This window comes from Vipera ursinii (genome assembly GCF_947247035.1).
Source record: "Vipera ursinii genome assembly, chromosome: 4".
NCBI classification, from domain to species: Eukaryota; Metazoa; Chordata; class Lepidosauria; order Squamata; family Viperidae; genus Vipera; species Vipera ursinii.
In genome coordinates, this window is record NC_139514.1 from 18,461,426 (window position 1) to 18,483,546 (window position 22,121).

Consider the following 22,121-nt stretch of genomic DNA (forward strand, 5'->3'; position numbering starts at 1 on the left):
CCCGCTTCTCGCTCCGCGGCTTTTTTGTTTTTTGTTTTTCCTTTCCCTTTCCCTTTTGTCTTGTAAACCTCCTTCAGGCCACGTGGACGACGGGAGAGTTAAGAAGTAGACGAGCGCGCGCGCGCGCGCCTGATGGCTCGGAGCGATCGGTGGCCGGAGTCGCACGAGACACCCCCCCGAACCCTCGCGGGTGACATTCAGGTCCGGGCTTCGCTTTCCCGCGCGAACCTCCCCGGATAGTTTTCGCCTTCCTCCTTTTGCCGCCCTAGCGTCGGTTTCGTCTTTCTCTTTTCTTCCCCGCCTCCCCCATCTCTCTCTCTCTCTCTCTCTCTCTCTCTCTCTCTCTCAGTTTCTCTTTCTCAGTCTCTCCCTCTCTCTCGTGTCTATCTTTCCCCCCCCCCGCCCCTCAGGAGAATGAAAACAGTTTTTGTTTTCTTCTCTCTCCTCAGACGAAGCAATAGCTCACTCTCTCTTCTCCCAACCTAGCCTTCTCCCCAGCTTGCGGGAGTGCAACTCCCATCATCCCGGCCTGACAGGCACAGTCGTAAAGGGATGATTTGGAATTGTAATTCAAGGTGACGGGTGTAAAATGGTTAAGGCAGGGGTCTTCAAACTTGGCCCTTTTCTGACTTGTGGACTTCAACTCCCAGAATTCCTCAGCCAGCAAAGCTGGCTGAGGAATTCTGGGAGTTGAAGTCCACAAGTCAGAAAAGGGCCAAGTTTGAAGACCCCTGGGTTAAGGCATCAGGCTGGAACTCTGGAGACCGTGAATTCTACTCCAGCCTTAACTTGAGTGACCTTGAGCTCGTCATTTTCTCAGCTTTAGGAAGATGGCAATAATAGCAAAACGCTTCTGAAAAAAAAACTCGCCAAGAAAACTGCAGGGCTTGGAATTCCAACTACTCCTGGCTTGGAGAGCAGGAGAAACGTGGAGATTTTAAATAGCTTTACTTCTGTATAAAGTGCTGAATTCCAGGGATTTAAGGTTTTAAGGATTTAAGATTTAAGGTTTTAAGGATTTAAGATTTAAGCTTGTCGATCAGAAGGTCGGCAGTTTGGCGGGTCGAATCCTGAGTGCCGCGTAGCAGAGTGAGCGCCTGTTACTGGTCCCAGCTTCTGCCAACCTAGCAGTTCGAAAGCACGTAAAAATGCAAGTAGAAAAATAGGGACCACTACGGTGGGAAGGTAACAGCGTTCCGTGCGCCTTTGGCATCTAGTCATGCCGGCCACATGACCACGGAGACGTCCTCGGACAAGCACTGGCTCTTCGGCTTTGAAACGGAGATGAGCACCGGCCCCTAGAGTTGGAAACGACTAGCACGCATGTGCGGGGGAACCTTTACCTTTACCTTTAAGGTTAAATTATATGTAGGGTGGAATGCTACATATTTGCTTAGAATGCTTAGAAAAGAAGCATAAACGGGTGAAAAAACAAGAACGAATGATGAAACGGAAAAATGACACTCAAAATGTTTGATTAATAAAAAGTTTAATTCTTTTTATTGATCAAAGCAATAGGTACATGCTTTTCAGTGCCATCAACTTGTGCAGCCCATTTGTTCAGGTCACTTGGGCCAAAGTTGGCTTCTTCTGACCCTTGTCCATCTCTTTGATCTCAATAATAATTATAACCAAGAGTGACAGATCTGTAATATGACAAACCATGTTCGCTCACATTTATACAAATTGTACCATTATATACAAAAGAGGTTTTAAGAATATATACAAATCTAAGGGTTTGTCTGTTGACCAGAATCTATCAAATAACCAGAAATAATCATTCCTAAGAAACTATGTGTAGTAGATAAAAATACTTTAATTTTTTAAAATTAATTTAATTATTTAACTTACCGGTATGTGAAATAGATTATCATGGTATGGGTGAAAATACTCTCCTATTTGAAGAAAATCAACTTGGTGAAAAGTTAGGTGTACATTTTGGAAGCAATGCTTTTTGCTAGCTCAAATATTTTAAATGGGTTAATTCAGTGAAATTCTTACATTTTGTTGTTAACCTTATTGACATTTTACAAACTTAGGTTCATATTGGATGTGCATTCACAACACGTTGATTGAACCATGAATCTTGCAATTCATAATCTGTTGGCTTGCTGTCATCAGCTTGGAAGTGACAAAGCTATGGAAAGAAAGGTAAGCTTAATTCCTTTTCAAAAATATGACATTGCAGTAAGGGAATATTACATATTTTTTGTCTTTCTGTTCAAATACAGAAGGAAATTGAGAAGTTTAAGCGTCTTATCTGTGATCCAGAAACAGTTCAGCAGCTGGATCGGAATTCTGATTCTAAACACGGAAAACAGATGAACTGGGATGCTGTATTCAGGTAAGGTATTTATTGTATATCAAAACAAGCAGGTTGTCCCCCCCACCCTGCCTCTTATAAAGAAATAATAAAATAATAAGAGTTGGAAGCAATTATTTAGACCACTTCTGCCAGAATTCAAAGATTATTGACAACAATAATAGCTTATCTTGATCCCAAAGAACTGTGTGCAGCATACAATAAAAGACAGAAATAAAACATCAAAATAAAAAGGAATAAAAACCTAAACAAAGTAAAATAAAAAAAAACCAAGAGGGATCCCCTCAGTTGCAGTAGGTGGGTCTAAAAACACATGCACACATTACACATTTCTCATTAAGAGAAATTTCCAACAGTTCCTCCCCAAATGAACAGATTAGGTGATTTAATTCTGTGGTGGAGTGGGAATCAGGTCTAACACCTGTAGGAAGGTGGGAAGGAGGAAAAGGCCTTCAGAGACCCGGTACGGGAGGAGAAGGCCTGTGGGGACTCAATTAGCAGGAAGTGGAGCATAGTGTTTCGGGAGGGCCTTCTCCACCCTGAGACCATCATTCTTCACTTAGTGATCTGCACCTTCATTTAATGGAATAATAGGGAGAGCAGGAAGTGAGGGTTGTTAAGTTAGGCCATTTTGCTTAACCACTCTCAAGACATGCAGTTGTAATGGGCAGGCTCCATTATGGTCATATGTTAAGGACTACCTGTTTTCAGATTACTGGATCGTCTCTCATTTTTCTTAGTCTCATTCCCTGGTTGCCTGAAACTTTATTACCAATGCTTTTTTTTTACCAATTCCATGTATAAAACTATACTTCACCCTGAAAAATGTAGTGCAATGTGAGTAAGACACTTACTTAATTTATGATTAGTTATCAGGTGGATTTGTTATTTTGCCGAAGTGCAGGCAGTGGAGAATTACATGGCACTTTGATAATAAAGGAACTGGCAGTATTGGACAATAATGTATACTGAAATATGTGAGTGAAATTTTAATTTAAATAGCTCATGTATCTATTGACAATACCTTTTTATTTTTGCAGGTTTTTGCAGAAATATATTCAGAAAGAGGTTGAGAGTGCCAGAGTAGCAAAATCAAATGCCTCTGCATCAAGCCAAGCAACGCGTCAAAAAAAGATGAAACAGTTCAGTAGTTTGGTTAAGTATTTCATCATGTGTGCCAATAAAAGTGAGTGTCTTTTCTGTAAAAATACTTAAGACTTTAAAGAGTTGTGATTGAGACAATATCTGTATAATAAATAATTGAGATTGTGTCACTTGTAATAATTTATATTGTTTATATTTTACTTTAGACTTTTAATTGCCTTGTGTATTGTGTTGTTAGTAAGATGATGTATTGAAAATCCTGTGGATAAAAAGCTGGTGTAATAAATAAAAGAAGTATGTTTGCTTTTTTGGGAGTTTGGGAGCTGCTCCACTTTTTTATGCTTGGAAAAATATAGTTTTGCAGGAAGATTGGTGGCAATGGCAGGAATGTAATTTGTGATTATTATTAAAATAAAATTCAATTGGATTTTGCATTCTGTATTTTCAGTTTGGAGAATTGGAATGTCTAGATTGCCGTTTGTTTTTAAGATAAAATATTAAACATTTTAAAAATTCTAATACAGTTAAATTATTAATCCAAAATTATCCTGTATCTTTGCAAAGGTGCAAGAGGTACAAAGGTGGCAAAAACTATTGTTTTTATTTTATTTGGGTAATTTGAATAGATTTTGGACATGATATAGTTCCATTCCATGAAACATTATACACCTATAATTTATAAACCTATCATTATACATCTAAAAAACATGATTCTTTTAAGCTTTGCAGATATAGTGGATCTTTTCACATTTAACTTGTACTATTTCTATTTTGCTAAAAGCTCATATTTATCTTTTGTTTCTACACAGGAGCCCCCAGAATAAAATGTCAGGAGCTTCTGAATTATGTAATAGACACAATCAATGAGTCATCAAGATATGCTATTTATGGGGCCGATTGTAATAGTATATTACTTAAGGACATTCTGAAAGTGAGGAAATATTGGTGTGAAATATCACCACAACAGTGGTCAGGTTAGTAGATGTAACTCCAGCCTGATATTCACTGGACTTGTGCAAATGCTTAGCAGCAAGTGCCCCTGAACTCAAGCAATTCTGACATACAAGAATGAATAACTGAAATGCATGCAAAATTTTTATGTTGCCAATTATTTATAATCTCATTAATGAATTTGATTGCTCCTCTAGATCTCCAAAATCTGTACTTCAATTTATTTCTCAATCCTACTGGAGATGTTAACAAAGTTTTGGTGGCTAGAATAATCTATACATTAACTAGAGGTCTCTGTTTCCAAACTGACAAGTTCAATTCAGATATTTTGAACTTCTTCTCAAAAGTTGTACATCGCGCAAGGTAAATAGCATTTTCTTTTGCTGAGTCAAATTTGAATGTACCTTACAAAACATTTTTTGATTTTAATTTTCCATTAATCTGATAACTGCTGAGTTCATTTTAAGATTTAAATATTTTCTGTATCATACCGATAGGTCAAATGTTTTCAGTTTTGTAACTAGTTTACTTTCATGTTTCTATTGTGGCCAAATTTAAAATTTAGAAATTGGAACTCTACGAAATGAAATGTCTTTAAGGTCTACTTCTTTTCATGAAGAATTGTTGTCTTGAGACCTACTTGGTCTAATGAAGTAGTTTATTAAATGCTTCTGAATTCAGGATGCACTATAGTTTCTGTTTGATCTTTTCTAAAAGATAGAATGTATTACGTTTAGTCAGTTCTGTAATGACAATCTACTGGCACCTTTCTTTTCATGACAATAAAGAGTGACTTTAGATATCTATGGAATTATTTGAAACTGCTGATCTGTCACTAGCAGTTTTCAATAACTAATCTTTTCTAAAATTTTATGATACTTATGACTCCTGGATTCTTTACAGTAATAATTGTCAAGGTGTGGTGTGAGATGTATGCTGCCATAGAGAAAGGGAAACAAATAAAATACATTGTAGTTCCAAGCTTAATCATAGATCCTATGGTTGGATTCTTCAGCATCTGATAAAAATATGCCTTATTTATATTGTAGGCAAGAAAGAAACCTTGCAGGCCTTGACCACATTTTTGCAGCCATTAATGTGTTTTTCCCCATTTATGGAATGAATTACCGCATGCAAGTTTGCAAAATAGGAGAGGAAATTCTGTCAACTGTTTTTTTTATATGGGCTCAGTACAAACCAAAAGATGCTTTAAAGGAACAGATCATTCAGTTCGTTCAGTTTCAGATCCGTGTTCATCATCCAAATGGAGCTAAAACTCAGGAAGAAGGTACATGGAAAGCTTTGAAATAATATGGGTTGAATTCTTCAGGGCCTTGTGTAATTTTTATATGTTGGCATTGGAAAAGTATGGGAGGATTCTGGGTCAACTTGCTGAATTTGTATGGTGGACCTGGTTAATGTTTTGTACAGGAGATCATCAAGAAATCATCAGATTAAAATGGGAAAGTATTCTGGAAGAAGATAATGCAAACCATTTATACAGTGGTGGTCTGTCTGTCTAAGTCCCTGCAATTTTTTTGGGAAGATTTTGGAAGTGGCTTGCCATTGCCTACTTCCTAGGGCTAAGAGATAGTGACTGGCTGAAGGCCACCTGCCTGGCTTCATGCCCAAGGCATGACTAGAACACATGCTCTTCTATTCTTTAGCTTGATGCCTTAACCATTACCCCGAATGGGCTCTCTGTATATCTGATCACCAGGAATACAGCTTGATCCAGAAATGATAGGGACTATATATGTTTTCATATGTCATATTTTTTCACAGTATTGTTTGCTTAAGTGTTTACGTTTTTGTTGATCGTTTTAATGGACATCTATATGTTGCTAATTAATAATGATCTTTTAAATACATATCTTTTACAAAATTATTTTTTCTAATTCTTGCACAAACAGGAGCATACAGTTCAGCAAAATGGCAAAATACTTTATACAACCTCTATGATCTGTTAGCTAATGAGATAACACTTATTAGCAGCCGAGGAAAATATTCTTCAGGCTCACGCTGTATTGTTCTAAATGACAACCTGGTTGAGTTAATGGCTGATTCTTGTCACCAGGTAAACTCTCACTGTATTTTCATATGGTTATTCTAACTTGGGTTTCTGTTTAACCGATCAGTATACCACATCAGGGTAGTACAAGGGAGATCTGTCTGATCTTGCACAATTTGGCAACCTTTTTTCTTAACTGATTAAAAAGAAAAGTCTTCAAGAGTTCCAGGGGGCGTGGTTGATGATACTCTGTTGTTAAATTTGTGGAAGTTTTTAAGAGGCAAAATTGATTTGTTAAGCCTCATGGAAACTTAATAATACACAACTTATCTTTAGTTTACTGCAAAACCTACAGAAAATCATGAGAATTAAATTTGCCAGTATGATCTGAAGATATTCTAGCTATTGTTTTACCGAGTGTCACAGGATAGCCCATTTTGTGATCTTAATATTTTATTTTGTACTGCACATCTGTTGTAAAATATGTAACAGTATTTTTCTTTAATTCTTTACATGCCTTTTTTTTAAACAAGGTGTTTACTGAAGACACCAAAGTCTTGGAAGTAACCCAGTCATATGCAGTTATTACACAAGGAGATGGAGATGGAGAAGGACCATCCAAACGTAGAAGGATTGAATTAGGATGGGAAGTGATTCAAGAACATTTGCAAAAATCACAGAATAGTTTTGACGTCATACCCTGGTAAATAAAAATGAAAGAAAAATAGTTTAGTTTATTTCTGAAACATACTGTATTTCTCCGAAAGTAAGACCTGCCCCATAAATAAGACCTAGTTTGGGGGTGAGGCGCATGCCTAAAAATCAAGGGAGGGTGGGGGGAGCTTACCATTGCAGCCAGGCCTCCCATGGATTGACATTTGCCTCTCCAGCCGAAGGAGCAGCTTCATTCTGCAGCTGAGAATGGAGCTCCAGCCTGCATTTCGCAGTTGGATTCAATCCATAGCTCGGTCCTCGGCTACAGAGGCCTTCTGGAAAGGCCTCTGCAAAATGCCGGCCGGAGCTCCATTCTCAGCTGCAGAATGAAGCTGCTCCTTCAGCCGTGGAAGAAGTGGGCTGGCTGGGCGGGGCTGTTGGTGCTGTTGCCACAAGGTGAGTGGAAAAGACAACCCCCAAAATAAGACCTGGTGCCTCTTTTGGAGGAAAAAAAGACGGACTTATTTTTGGGAAACATACTATCTATTATTCATTTCCTCTTACGATCTTTGGTGTTTTGTTTTCAAGGCTGCAGATTACCACCAGATTAGTATCCAAGTACCCAAGGAGTCTTCCTGATAATGAGTTGACTAATTTACTTAATATACTTTACCAATTATTACTTCAGCAACGTCGAGGAGAACGGACCCCTTATGTATTAAGGTGTCTTAAAGAGGTTGCTCTGTGTCAAAGCCAAAAAATAGATCTCAATGTCACACAGAAGTTTGAACTGCAGCGAACATGGTCCAGAATTTGGTCTCTGGTAGATCGAAGTCTAAACCTTCGACAAACTGAAATGGAAAGCTTTGAATTGCTCGGAGTCCTATTTCAAAGCAATTTAATAACAACGGACAGGGAAATTTGGAGGATATTTGCAGGTTCTATATGCAAACCATCAAGGTAAAGTGAAACTGTTACTCAATTATTAATTGTATGTTAATTGTAAAGGAGTAAACGCATAAGCAACTCATGTCCTCCAGAGCTTTCGACTCTTGTTCTGGCCAATGATGAAACATGAGAGATGTAATTCAAAATATGTAACATTATTAGATGGTCTGCCCTTGCACTACAAGCACTAGAAATTTTGTAAAAATTTCTCAATTTTATATTTAGCAAGTTGTTTTCAATCATTAGTTCTGTTTAGCATTAGTGCTAGAAATGGAGGAGAGTGATTTTAGCATGATTGTAACTTCTACCAGTCAGAATAATAAGCATATGCTTATCTGGTGGAAACCCCTTTTGGATAATTTGGGTATTTAATCATTTACTTACATTAGGTGCCATCTTATAAGCATAAATTACACTTCATGCTACATTATAAAATTTAATTGGATATGACTTTGTGAGCTCTGTGAACTCAGTTTGTTAACCCAAGAATATTGTATAAAATTATTAAGACTTAATAGAACTTTCTGAGTAAACATATCTGTGCTAGCACTGTTTAACTAGGGATTAGAATCTGAGAAGTGCAAGCAGAAAGGGGAATTTCCTACCTGGCTATTTTTTCTTTCAGTCTAAATGTCCTAGAAAACCTGTTCCAAAAGTAGCTAAGTTGGGAAGAGAAAGATTGTAAAAAAAATGGGAAGAGGAGCTTTTTGTGAGTTGGAGTTAATACCTATGCAATTTAGGTTCACCCATTTCCTCCATTGCATAATAAAATAAGATCTGGAAAGTTAGTTTCTGGCCAGTCCTGGATAGGCTTGGATCTTTGATTAATCTATAATTAAGGTCGTATTTTAGGTAAAAATTCTACTAATGTTTTGCTAGAAATTATATAAACCAATTTGTAGGTATTTAAAACTGAGTAAAAAGAAATTATATGAGAATTTATAGATACTTTCATTCTTTTAAAAAATATGTAGATGCAGAGGGCAGAGGAAATAGCCTTGAAGGGCAGGAGGAATTGCTGCTACCAAAGCAATAGTCAGATAAAAGAGGCCTGATCCCCAGCCAAGAATGCAACATGAAAAAATATCTCAGACAAGCCCTTCCTTAGTTCACGTGAAGATAAAGAAAAGAGGGGGTGGGGATATTCAGACTTGTAAGATTCTGTTATTAGAGCTTTACCATATAAGTAATACTGGCCTATATATCAGTGGTATCCTAGTCCGAAATACCCTGAAGGGGTGACAGAACTACAAGAAAGCTATATTTCAAATAATGAATTACTGATTAGATAGGAAGGAACACATCCTGGGCTCACACAGTGTCATAGTATTTTTGGTGTGTTTTTTTAACCATTGTTGACTAAACAAAATGGCTGATTTCACCTATTTTATATAGCTACTAAGACACTACATTTTAATTTGCCATATTCCTGATATCTTAACTATAGTATGGTTTAGATTATATACTTTTTCTCTCCTTTCCAATCTTACATTTATTATCTGTAACCTCTGATTTGATCTCTTCTAGCCTAATTTCACCAGATACATGAACACTGTCTAGACTAGCAGAGTTGATGAGAAGTTTAACTACTATTCTTTATTTATTTATCAAATATTTTAATTAGATTTTACAAACCCATTTAAAATTCTGTTTACCATTCTAATGCTGATTGGTGAAATCTTAATTAAATTTGATGTGTTTTTGGCCATGATGAGAAGAATGTTGGAGCCTGAATTCACACACTGGTGACATTATATGAATATTAAAGCTGTAAATCAAGCGCTTGTACTTACTGTTATTATTTGTTAGTTTTGCTGTAAAGTGTTTAGCATCAGCGATGACAGCTTTGGAAATACCAGAAACTTTGAAAACTGGATCATTTCAAAATGATTGGGAAGGAAATGGAACTTATACACTAAAAGAACGAGTTGTGAAATGGCTTCTCTTCTGCTGTGTGGAGGAAGGTATGGAAGACAGCATGGAACTCCCTCCAGTTTTGTTCAGGTATGCCCATGAAATCAAGCAACCTAAAAAGTATTACTTGTTTATCGGAGGAAATCAAACTTCTCTGTGTTTGTTTGTTTTTAATTTCACTCTGGTAAGTGAGTTTAGAGTATTACTTTGTGGAAATTTCATAGTGGATTAGAATTTAAATCACTTTGCCTTAAAATGCTCTTAGTTTTAACAACTTGTAACAAGTAATTGGTTTGAAGTCAAGTTTACAAAAGTAATATAACAAATCTGCATTTTAGTGTGAACTTTTAGCAGAACAAACTTATCTCACAACAGTTTGCTTTCTGTGTTGTTATGCAGTTGAATGGCATGTAAATACATAGTGTTTTATGAAGAATATAAAATATGTTCCACTTTTAAGGAAATAACTAAACATACCATAGAGGAAAACCTCTATAGGTGCAAAATAAAGGTCCCGGGATTTAGTTTTCTTCTTTAGCTCTTGTGCTGCAAAATGTCACTGGTTCCACCCTACCCTAATCAGGAAAGAGTTGGCTCCTTCTACCTCCTCCCACTGTTTTTACTTTTCTTTTTTTAGTTCCATTTTCTTTTGGTTTAGTGTTTTGTAAACTTTTAGCAATTTGTATCCTTTTTCTTTTCTTCTGTGTAACTGAAAAAGCATACTGTATTGTATCCCAGTCTACACAGATAAAAGGATCTAATGTATTTCAAGTCTCAGGCTCACAATGGTCTGTTGAAATGGTCACACGGACCTTTACTGCTCATAAAAAAAAATGCAAACCTGAAGTCCACATTTGTTGAGTGTAATCTTTTTCTGATTATCCAGGAAAAAAAGGATACTTTTTAATTCAGTCTAACTAACCTAATTGTTCTGTACCAGCCTGCTACCGGCCCTGCAGCAAAAGCAGGGACAACCCCTTTACAAACGGCAAGAGGCTGGAATAAAGCCTGCCAAATTTATTAACATAAAACAGACACCGACCATGAAACAGGAGCTATGAAACAGGAACTATCTAAGCGGTTGCCTTCAGCAAACCAGCCCTCCCACACATTCCCCTTAAATACAGTTCAGGGCGTGGCCTCTCTCTGCCTCCTTCCGAGGTGCCCCATTGCCTTCCTCTGTTTACTCCTGGTTGACTGCCTCCTGCGTCGGGCGTCCTTGAACAGGGCCAGCTGTGGGTCATCTTCATCCACGCTGTCAGGCTCACACAGCTGGGTCTCTGTCGTGACCAAGTGGGAGGGGCCCGGCTGAGGGCTCTGCGGAGCCTCAAGGCCATCATCAGCAAGCTTTTCAACACCCCCCTCCTCCTTCTCTGAGTCGTCCGACCCAACTGCCGAACCCACAGGCTGACCCTGAATCACAACACTAATAGCATCTCATACATGGATATACGTTTGGCCACAGATTGGAATTGGGGAGAATGTTTCAGTCCAGGACCTTGTAAATGGAACTGAATTTCCCCCCCTCAGTTCATCTTTAGTTGTTTTCAGCTTTTCATAATACGATGAACATCATTTACTTAGGATTTTTTTCAATAACTGCTTCCTTGAGTTCTTGCAATTTCCTGCTTCTATCCCCCGTGATCTAGCCACCTTGTCTTCTTTTGACCTCTTTGACGAACTTCCAAACATCATGGGCTTCTTGAATTACTCTTGCCTTCATATAATGTATAAAGCACAGTTAGTGCTTTCAGTGAGCAATTTAAACTCTCTTCCTTCTAATAACAGATGGATTATATGAAAATTTGTTCTATGAAAAATTTAATTGGGAGGTGATGTTCCAAGTACTAGGCGAGAGGTAGCAAACAAGTCAAACAAACAAAACAAATACTTATCACAAATACTTGATGCACATCCTCTATTAATCTATTAACACTGCAGTATTTAAACATACAAAAATACTGGTATATTGCATCATGAAAAATTTGTGTTTTGTTTTTTTTCAGTGATTTTCCTAAGCTAGAATTACAGAAAATCCTTGTAAGTCTGACTATGAAAAATTGTAGAGCAGCAATGGCATTTTTCAACAGTGCACCAAAATGGTATGTTTTTTAAAAATTTATGAAGATATTTTCCATAACTTGAAAATTATTTTAAATCTATGAAGTTACAAAAAATTGAGTACCATTCTAGATTATTTGATAGCATGGGCTTATATGACCATCATATAGTCTGGTTAAAAACATTATGTATGTATATCTTCTAATATCCAAAAGGTATTCACAAAGAGTTTGCATTGTCTTGCTTCATCAGAAGCATTTTATACCACATGGTATTGTAGCTTTTGAAATCAATATTTGAAATGAAATATTTATATGTAATTGTTTATATTAGATGCAGATAGATATAGATGCAGATGCAGACTTGGACAAATACATATATTCTCTCTCTGTGTGTGTACACATATGACTTGATTGAGAACATTTATTTTCTGATACTAATACTTAATGTTTGCTCTGAAAAAGGTGGAATAAAAAGTTTTATCTTTTGTTGGACACTATATTTTTGTCCAAATATATTTGGAAAAGGTAAATTTAGTCATACTTAATATTTGTTTTTTTCTTCTTTTGTTTGGTTCTGTTTTTGACTCTAAAGACATCCTTTTAAGAATGTGGAATCGTTTTATTACATATAATACATGCATGAATACTGTTCTCATACACAAATAGGTATCCCCAAAATGTCGGATATAATATAAATTTTATCTTTAAGTTTTTGCCCTCAAAATTCTGTTCTTCCTTTCCCTTTCAGAGGACAGAGCTGTTTGTCTGTGTGTTTGTTAGAATTATCCTCTGCTTCTTTCCAGGATCTTAAGACAGTATATGGGAATTTCTACTCTATCGCCTGTGAGATAGGTTGGACTGAAAGAGAGAGTGATGTCTTCTAGAGCAGGGCTTTTCAACCTTTTCACCGATTTTACCACTTTTAGGATATGGCAATATTCAAATACCACGTAGCAAGGTGTCAAAAACTTGATGACCAAAAAACCCCAACAACCCTGTTCAAAGTTGCAATTCCACTGAAATGAAATGACTTATGACCATGTGACAGGGTCATGTGATTTATATTTGGATGCTTGGCAACTGATTCATATTTATGATGGTCACAGTGTCCCAGGGTCATGTGATCCCCTTTTGCAACCTTTTGACAAACCAAGTCAATGGCAGGGCTGCTGGTGGCCAAGTGCTAAGGCGGGACTTCCTTCCCTCTCTCCCTCCTTCCCTTCCCTTCCTCCTCCTTTCTAATTCCCATCTCTTTCTGAAGAAAGAATTTGAACACCTCCACCCCCGTATTTTCCCTCTCCCATGTATTCATCAAACAAGGAAAAGCCTCCAGAGACAGAAAAGACAAGCCACTGAGGGAACTAGCTTAGAAAGGTGCATTCCCCTTTAAGAATTAGCTACTGGCTAGAAAGGAAAGTTAAGGAGCCGGCAGCCAGCACTTAAGGAAGAAAAAAATGCAGTAAGTACTGGCTGCCGGCTAAGGCAACCTCCCCAACTGGCTCCATTCATAAGTAAAGGAATACTGCAGGCAAAAATCCATTCAGAAGAAAAATATTTCAAAATCCCTTGCAGCAAAACGTACAGCTAACAATAGCAGAGCAATAGAATCTAACACAAGACATCAGACATCAGCCAAATAGAAATTGCCAAACCCTCCTTAAGAACACAAAGGCCACATTGCACAAATCCCAGAACTTCAAAGTCACAAAAGCACGTAAGAGTCCTTCCACTCTCCATCTCCGTCCCTCCATGCCTCACCTACAGCTGATGCTGCCTTTCTTCATTGCTGCCCTTCTTCATTCCTCCCCCGCTGCATTTCTTGCCTGTTTGTTGTTGCCAGCACGGATGGCTGCCACAGAAGTTGTAGATCGGCTCATTGCCGGCCTGCTTGATCTCCTCTCCTCTCCCCCCACTCTCCTACTTCTTTCCTTTCAGTGCAACTAGAGCTGACTCCGCCTCCTCCCAAGGCTGTCTCTTTTTCCCTCCCTCTCCCACCCAAATTGCCTCCTTTTATAGCCTCTCCTGTCTCTGCCCCCCCCCCCCTTTCTCTTCCGGGTGAGCTGGAAGTGAGCCTGGGGCCTTTGCCTCTCCCCCGCCATTCTGCAGCTCCGGAGGGCTCTCTCACAGTAAGTCCTGCGCTGCGCTGGCTCGTTCCCTCCCCCACTACACTTGGCTGGGCAGGGCCACGTACCACCTGCCACATGCTAATGTACCACAGGTGATATGCGTACCACCGGTTGAAAAGCCCTGTTCTAGAGCCACTTAGTGAATTTCCATGGCTGAACCTGGATTTCCCCAGTCAAACACTATGAACCATGTTTGCCCAAAATGTTGATCTTGCCTGGGCTGCACTGAGTGAAGAGAAATTGTCTTGAGGTGTATAAAAATATAGTTAATTTATATAAATAACAAACTTCCTGTATTTTTTATATTTTTTATTATTTTCTGGGGTCACATTACTAGCTGTTTAGGGCCCTATGTGGTCCGTGGGCCACATGTTGGACACGCCTGCCCTTAGACAGTACCTCACACCGGTTCTCTCCTATTTAACTCCTCTCTGTTCTAGATACGTTGCTGTAAACCAGGATTTTTAAATATAGTGTGTCATACAGGCCATTAAGTTCAGAATTTTGAACCACAAAAGTTATTTTAGATCTAAATATAAAAGCCAGCCAACTATTTTAGGGCTGAACATTATTTTTCACCTTAGTGTCTTCTAAGCCGCTGTTACTCTCTGGCCCTATATTTTTATCTTGGTCGTCTTCTTTGCATATACTTTGCACTCCTTTTCTTATAAAATACATGTAATCCTCAATTTACAACCACAATTGAATTCTAATTTTCCATTGCTAAGCAAGATGGTTGTTAAGTGAGTTTTCCCACAGTTAAGTGAAACACTGCAGTTGTTAAGTTAGTAACACAGTTGCAAAGTGATCTGGTTTCCCCATTAAACTTGCTTGTCAAAGGTTTGGAAATGGTGATCACATGACCCTGGGACACTGCAGCCATCATAAATACACGCCAGTTGCTAAACGACTGAATTTTGATCACGTGACCATGGCAACAGTCGTAAGTGTGAAAAATGGTCACAAGTCACTTTTTTCAGGGCCATTGTAACTTTGGTCATTACATGAATAGTGGTCAGTCATGGACTACCTGTATCTCCACAAACATAGTTTAAAATGAATTATTGAACTCTGATAATAAAGTTTAATGTGATTGAGTCATCCATTCCATAACTTGTTTAGGCCTGAATAAGTATAGTGAGTGCTGAACTCTGCACAAATTTCATGTACCAACTTCAGAAATCATAGAACTCTTGCCTTTCTGGATGGGAGGGGAGTTTAACAATTATTGGATGCTTATTAACAAGTGATAAATAAATGAAAATAAACTTTGTTTTATTAAGCGTGGAACATACCCAAGAAAAAGAAGAAACCAGTCTTTCAGAAATTGAAACTTTTTACCTGCAGACAACCTTCAATGAAATCAATAGTCTTACAAATATGGCAGATGTATCAGAACACAAATCTTCTAGTTCCTGCCTCATTGTCAATCAGAGGCTTGAAGAAACCTTAAAACACGATCTCCTGATGATGTTGGAGCAGCTACTTAGCAACGTTTCTCTTGAGGTAAGCCAGAAATAAAATTGAGCTCTGTGTCCATTGTGATGGGGTTATTAAAGTCTGACTTGTTTCCTATATATTTATGAATAGATTTAGGTGTTGGTAAAAATACTAAAATAGATAATGGATAGACAGCTTTTTAGGCCAGGGATGGGTATGGCAATTTGAGAGCAAATCCACTTACAACTTGCTCTCAAATCAAAATGTTCATGGACAAACCAGTCTCATCCAAATGTGGATGACTGTGACCAGTTGGAAAACTTTAGCTTACCAAAAATGCAAATTAAACTCCAATGTGGGTTTGTTCATTTTTCAGACTATACCTGTGGAAATTCTGATGCGGTTTACCAGCATATTGACTGGTGTTCTTGGCTGCTATTGTTATGCTGGCATTCTTACAGAAGAAGAAGCATGTAAACTGGATTTTTTTCAAAAAGCTAAGGTAGAACGTTTTGATTTAAGCTAAAGTCATTGTTCCTAGTAGATATGAGGAAGCATTTATATGAGGATTAATGTCCAGAATTGATATAATCTCAAGCATCACATGAAGATGTCTATAGTGTATCATCTCCTTCAGTTTTCATCATCTTTTCAATTCATTTTCTGCCTTCATCTTGGATAGTTTTTCTTCTCAGTCCTTTATAGACCTCTGTTGATATGCTTCTTTTCAATTTCCAGTTGGGGTAATGGTGGGAAAAGAAAAAGACAAGGAAGCAATGAATTTGCAAATGAGATCAAGGAATGCTGTGACCTTTGGAGAAGCATTAAGACGGTGTCTGTGTTTTTATTGGCAGTCCTTGCTTAACAATGGTAATTGGGGGTGGAATTTCCATTGCTAAGCGATGCAGTCAAAAGTGCAATGTCACATGACTACATTGCTTAGTGACAACTATCCTGGGAGTCCCCGTTGTTATTATTAAGCAGACCTCCTTGCAACATCCTGTCAACATTCAAAACACATTCAGTGGGGAAGTCGGCAGGAAATTGTAAGTCCCAGGAGGTTTGCCAGCAGTCTGATAAGCAGGAAAGTAGCAGCTGCCAGGTAGGGGCAGGTGCATGGGTGGTCAGTATGGGAGGGGCTACTGCCAGGTCTGGGAAACTTACCAGTGCAACCTGCTGACTTCCCTGCATTGACTACTTGTGGGAAGCCAGCAATGAAGGTTGCAAATGGCATGGGATGCTGCAAATGTGAGCAAATTGCCAAGTGCCCATATGAACATAGGGGTTTGGGGATGGCCAGAACTTTGGGAGGACCAGTTGTAAGATTCATTCATTCATTCATTCATTCATTCATTCATTCATTCATTCATTGCCTTTATAACTTCAAACAGTCATTGAATGAGTAGTCATTTAACTGAGGACTAGTTGTATTGTTTTGCAAAGTAATGGTGACCAAGCAAAAATCAGCTTAACTGCTTATTCGCTGCAATAGTAAAACAATTTGATTTATGTTGTAGAAAAAATACTCAAGAATTCATGTTGTTGCATGTGTATGCTGTATAAAAATTATTCAAGAATAAATATTTACTGCAAAATATAAGCATGAATAAAGTGCCTGTATGAAATACTGTCCCCAAAGTCTTGAGAGCTAAATTGTCTCCAGTCATCCATGAATGGAATTTCATTCTCTTATAAAAGTTCTAACCACTTATCTGAAAGTGTTATGAAGACATGGTGTGAAGAAGAGGAAATTAGGTTTTAGACGCCTTAAGGAAAGAGTGATTGGGTAAACCAGGCCTTTCCATGCATTCTCGGTGGCCTGAAATCTTAATTCCTAACAGAAATCGTACTGCCAATTAATACATCCAGCACTCAGGAACGTAGATGCAAATGCATTGAGTAATTATGCAAAAATCTAGTTCTCTAGAGAAGACTCTCATGTTGGAAAGGGAAGAAGAGGAAGACCAGCTACAAGGTAGATAGATTCAATTGCAGGAGTGATGATCATTTCATGGAGAAAACCCATCTACATGATTGCCCAAAAGTTGACATTGACTTGATGGCACATAATTAAATTAGCAGTGAATAAGAACCTGATTCTTGCATTGTTTTTGCAAAGTGTTCAAAGAACCAGCATTTTAAGAGGTAAAATATAAATTAATTCAGCTTACTCTTCTTTATTATTATTTTTTATTTTAATTCCATTTATATCCCGCCCTTCTCCGAAGACTCAAGGTGGCTTACAAGCTTAGCAGTAGCTAAGAAGAAGCTTCTTGAGTACAAACTGAAAATGCAGTGGCTTTACAGAAACATTGTAGTTTAGCCTTTTAATTTCATATGAAAAGAATTGACACATGAGTAAAGCCTACCTGAAAAAAGCTAAGAAATTTTTAATATTGGAGACATTGAATTTGTTCCTTTGTTCTTTCCTTGACAAATCCTATCTGTAAATCAATGCTTCTGGGGAAAACATTAATTTAGCTTAACAGCATAATATTTAAGTGGTGCTATATCCTTAATGAATCAGAAGAGCAAGGATTAGTAAATATATTATTCTGTCTAAGCCTTTGATAATAGAAGGTTAAAATTAAATATTGTTTAACATTGTTTCTGGGCTTCCACTTCACCTATATATGTGGAAAACAGTTGTCTACAATTTTATACTTGTCACGAATCATTAGTTCTCATTAGCTACGTAGGTAGTGATGATGATTGGTTGCATTTTCCAAGTTAGATGTGGAAATTCAGTTTCTGGAACTGTCTAATGAATATGTTCTAACATAATTTTTTGGCTTGCATAAATTTTATCCTTGTAGACTTTAATTTTTTATTTTGACAGATAATAATTGGACTTAGCACACAAATGTGAATTATAATACTGGCTAAGTAGATAGGCCAACATTTGAGTTCATTGTCAAAATATTCACTAATTGTAGATAAATGCAGTTTGAAGGTTGGACCTTTTCAATCTCTTTTTAGGGATTCTTTTGACAAATTAAGATATCGAGCAAAATATGCCACATCTTAATGCAGTTAATTTATTAACAGTTGTAGTTGGTTCTGTTTGGCAATGGACATACTGAGTAAAGGCAATATACAGAATAACCATATATGTCTATATCTATTTAAAATGAAAACTCTTAAATCATTTCATTTTATTCCTTTACAGCTATGTTTTAATTATGTGGAGGAAAGCATTTCTCAGTCTAAAAACAAGCTAAGTGAAGATTCTAGAATTGTTTCATTGAAGAATTTAATATTGAAGTGCACAAGTTGTTTATGTAACTGTAACCAGGTGAGACTTTTGTTGGTTGTAGGGCAATCTTGAGTGTGAGCAAAATTGAAATCTCTGTATTTAAGCCTAATTACTGACATATGTGGATCACTTATAAAAGAATATCCATATATACATATACACTCCCAGTTATTTTGTAGAAAAATGTGGAGGTATTGTTTGATATAATATTGAAACTGCTTTATTATTTTAGTACGTGCAATGAGATTTTTGCAAGTTATTCCTTCAATTACTGATTATATAAGACCTAAAAAGCCTAGGGATGTTTTTATTTCTTGTGAGGCTGAATCAGTCATATTGACTTCAATGAAATTTAGGCAGTACTGATTTGAAGAAAGGATATTGATTCTGAAATTGATCCTTGCTTCTCAGGTAGCAGTTTATTTCAAGCTTGAAAATTTCTTTTTGATAATACTTTCAGTCTTTCATTTAGTGTAATTTTACTTGGGTTGTTTGCATTTTACCTGAGCTATTTGCTTCTCATTAAAAGCAGTTTAATCAAGTTCTCTAATCTTGTCAGCATGGTACTGACCTTTCAGGAAAATGATGTTCCCCAAGATGCACGGGGAATTGATTACAGGTTACTGTAGATTATTTTACATTGCAAAAAGCCAAATACTTCATTATAATTTTTTACAGTTATTGTATCTTCTGTTTTTATTTGTTTGGGTATTTAAATTTAATGGCTGCCCAACTCCAGCAGATGCAGGACAATGTACAAAACTAAAAAAAGACAAAAACAGATAAAAGTATTAAATCAAATATACAAACTAATAATAGCAAACTCAACAAAATAAGGACCATTGAACAAATAATAAATATCAACCCTAAGTCTTCAAAGCCAGGTTTTCAAAGCTTTCTGGAAGTCTAGGAGAGATGGTGATACTTATCTCTTATTCTTCTTACTCTGTTTTAACAGAATAGTCCTAAAAAGAGTTTGTCTACCATCTTCTTGCATTTGTTAACATCCAAGTTGATGAATGATCTTGCAAGTATCTGCAAACTTCTGGTGAGTAGATATGATGTGAGGTTTGTTTCCCTCCCAGAGACTGTATATGCAATGCAACTTTTATTGTTCTGAACATGTTATTTTTAAGATGAATAATTCATTCTAGTCAGTGTTTGGAATTCATACTGTGATTCCTTCATTTTCTTTAAACAAATGGACAATAATCTTTCTCTGTCCTTTTCCACATCTTTCTCTTTACACTTACATCACTCTATTTGCAGACTTGTATACCTTTAACCGTGGTAGGGAGCAGCGGTACTTCATTGCTATAATTAATCTCTTTCAGTTAGATAAGCATCATGTGAGCAAGCACAGATTTTAAAGTTCATTCTGCTTGATAGAAAAGTACTTAATGAAGAAGAGTTAATGCTGTGGACAGCTTGAATGGCAATATCCAGTGTCTATATTCCTCTTAGGAACTGTACAACTGTGTTTCCTCTACTGCCACTTACTTGCTTTTCAAAATAAAAAAAATAATAATTTATCTCTGGCAAATGGTATATTACCTAAGTACAGTCACAATCTCACCTACGACTATTTTCTCAGTAACAGTAACTGCTATGAAGTAATTGGTTACAAAATGTGCAGCACATCAGGGTTAATAATTTAAATCCTTATAAACAGTTTATTCTACAGTAGTTTTATATAAAGCACAATTAAAAATTCACTAATTTTCATATAATTATAATAAGCTGTAGTCATATTGGTTTTATTGGCTTTAGGTATTAAAAGCAGGAAAACTGAACAGAGATTTTGTTCCTGTGTACATTCCCCAGCCAAGGAAAGTCAACATGAAAAACGTAGCTCTATTGCTTTGCTTAAGTTGCTTAAATTATATTAATTACTAAATTCTAACCTGACTTTCTTTGCAAACACCCCCCTTTTATGGAAACTTTTTTATACAAAGTAGCCAACCGACATTCAAACATTAATGAACATGTGGAAGTGAAGCTTCTACACTGAAGCAAGACTTTAGCAAAAAGATCTTGTCTAGTTTTTATCTACTGGTATTTGTAGGGAAGAGGTAAATGGATGTTATTTGTAAAATTATATTTATTTAAATTTATTACATATTTATTATAATGTATTGCTCTCATAAGAGAGATGGTATAAATAAATATCTTCTATTAGATGTTTTCTGCTGGAAAGTCAAGTGAAGCTGGAGAAGTGGACTTAATGGAAGATCTTCCTGAAGAAAGTAGAATGGAAGAGGGAAACCAAACAGTCTTTGACCTATTTGATGATGAATGTGGTGAGGTGAATGAAGTTGGAGATTTACACACCTTGACAGGTATATTTAGTCTGTTTGATGTATATTTTTGTGTTATTGAATACTTTCAGAAAAAATGTGTTTGGGAAGTGAGGAATTATAATTCAGGTACTTGAAGCAACTTCAAAAAATACACCAGAAATTACTGTGATACAATGATTTGTATGATTTATAAAATTAAGGCTTTTGTAATGCCATATAGCATTCACAGCTGCTTCTTGGACCATGTTACACCCTTAATGACCAAAGAGGAAGTAAGGTCATATAGAAAGTCCAGTTGCACTCACATGATTTTCTGCTTAGTGATTGAGTTGCTGTTCCCAAATGTGGTCACTATGTGAGGAATACCTTAACTTGTGATTACTGTCTCTTTCAGAACTCAGTTTTGTGTGTCCTTAGCTGACACTTCATTACAGAGCTTACTTTTAAAAAAGAGCACATGATCACCATTTTGGAATCTGTTCAGAGTCTTCTATTTTTTCTGTTGGAGATTCTCAGGATGTTTTTTGTGATATGAGCAACCCTATAACTTTCATACATTGAATTATAAGATAGGGCATAATAGGGCAGTGAGAACTATCAAGGCAAGCATCTACATCAGTATCAAACTGCCGGCCCACGGTCCGGATGCATCATAGCGAAACCGCGCCCACCCCATTGCCGGCAATGGCAAAAAAGTCGTGATACGTCACATGACGTTGCAAGTTTGACACCCCTGATCTACATCTTGGGTATGTAGACACAGAAGTGTAATTAGGGTGTGTAGACCAAAGACTTGTTCTGTCATACCATAGCTCAGGGGTGTCAAACTCAATTTCATTGAGGGCCGCATCAGCATTGCGGTTGCCCTCAAGGGGCCGGGTGGGTGTGGCCTGGGTGGGCGTGGCCTACTGGGTGGGCGTGGCTAGAGTGTGTATGGCCTACTGGGTGGGCGTGGCCAGCTCTACATCGTTCGCCTCAAGGTTGCCTATGGGGACCTGGGCAGGAGTGGGACAGATCTGAGGGTCTCTGGC

General features: G+C 37.3%; 1 protein-coding gene across 1 annotated transcript in view; it reads left to right on the plus strand.

Moving 5' to 3' along the window:
- The first annotated feature begins 87 nt into the window (after positions 1-87).
- ATM (ATM serine/threonine kinase) overlaps positions 88-22,121 on the plus strand; it is a 70,058-nt gene continuing 48,024 nt past the window's right edge. Inside the window, exons 1-17 of the mRNA XM_083362835.1 lie at positions 88-201; positions 2,040-2,151; positions 2,232-2,344; positions 3,364-3,509; positions 4,237-4,401; positions 4,576-4,741; positions 5,428-5,666; positions 6,292-6,455; positions 6,923-7,092; positions 7,632-8,003; positions 9,801-9,995; positions 11,912-12,007; positions 15,378-15,600; positions 15,911-16,036; positions 18,704-18,829; positions 19,749-19,838; positions 20,970-21,129. Coding sequence (XP_083218961.1) covers positions 2,080-2,151; positions 2,232-2,344; positions 3,364-3,509; positions 4,237-4,401; positions 4,576-4,741; positions 5,428-5,666; positions 6,292-6,455; positions 6,923-7,092; positions 7,632-8,003; positions 9,801-9,995; positions 11,912-12,007; positions 15,378-15,600; positions 15,911-16,036; positions 18,704-18,829; positions 19,749-19,838; positions 20,970-21,129 — 2,623 coding nt within the window. The 5' untranslated portion in view covers positions 88-201; positions 2,040-2,079. The remainder of the gene's footprint in view (positions 202-2,039; positions 2,152-2,231; positions 2,345-3,363; positions 3,510-4,236; positions 4,402-4,575; positions 4,742-5,427; positions 5,667-6,291; positions 6,456-6,922; positions 7,093-7,631; positions 8,004-9,800; positions 9,996-11,911; positions 12,008-15,377; positions 15,601-15,910; positions 16,037-18,703; positions 18,830-19,748; positions 19,839-20,969; positions 21,130-22,121) is intronic.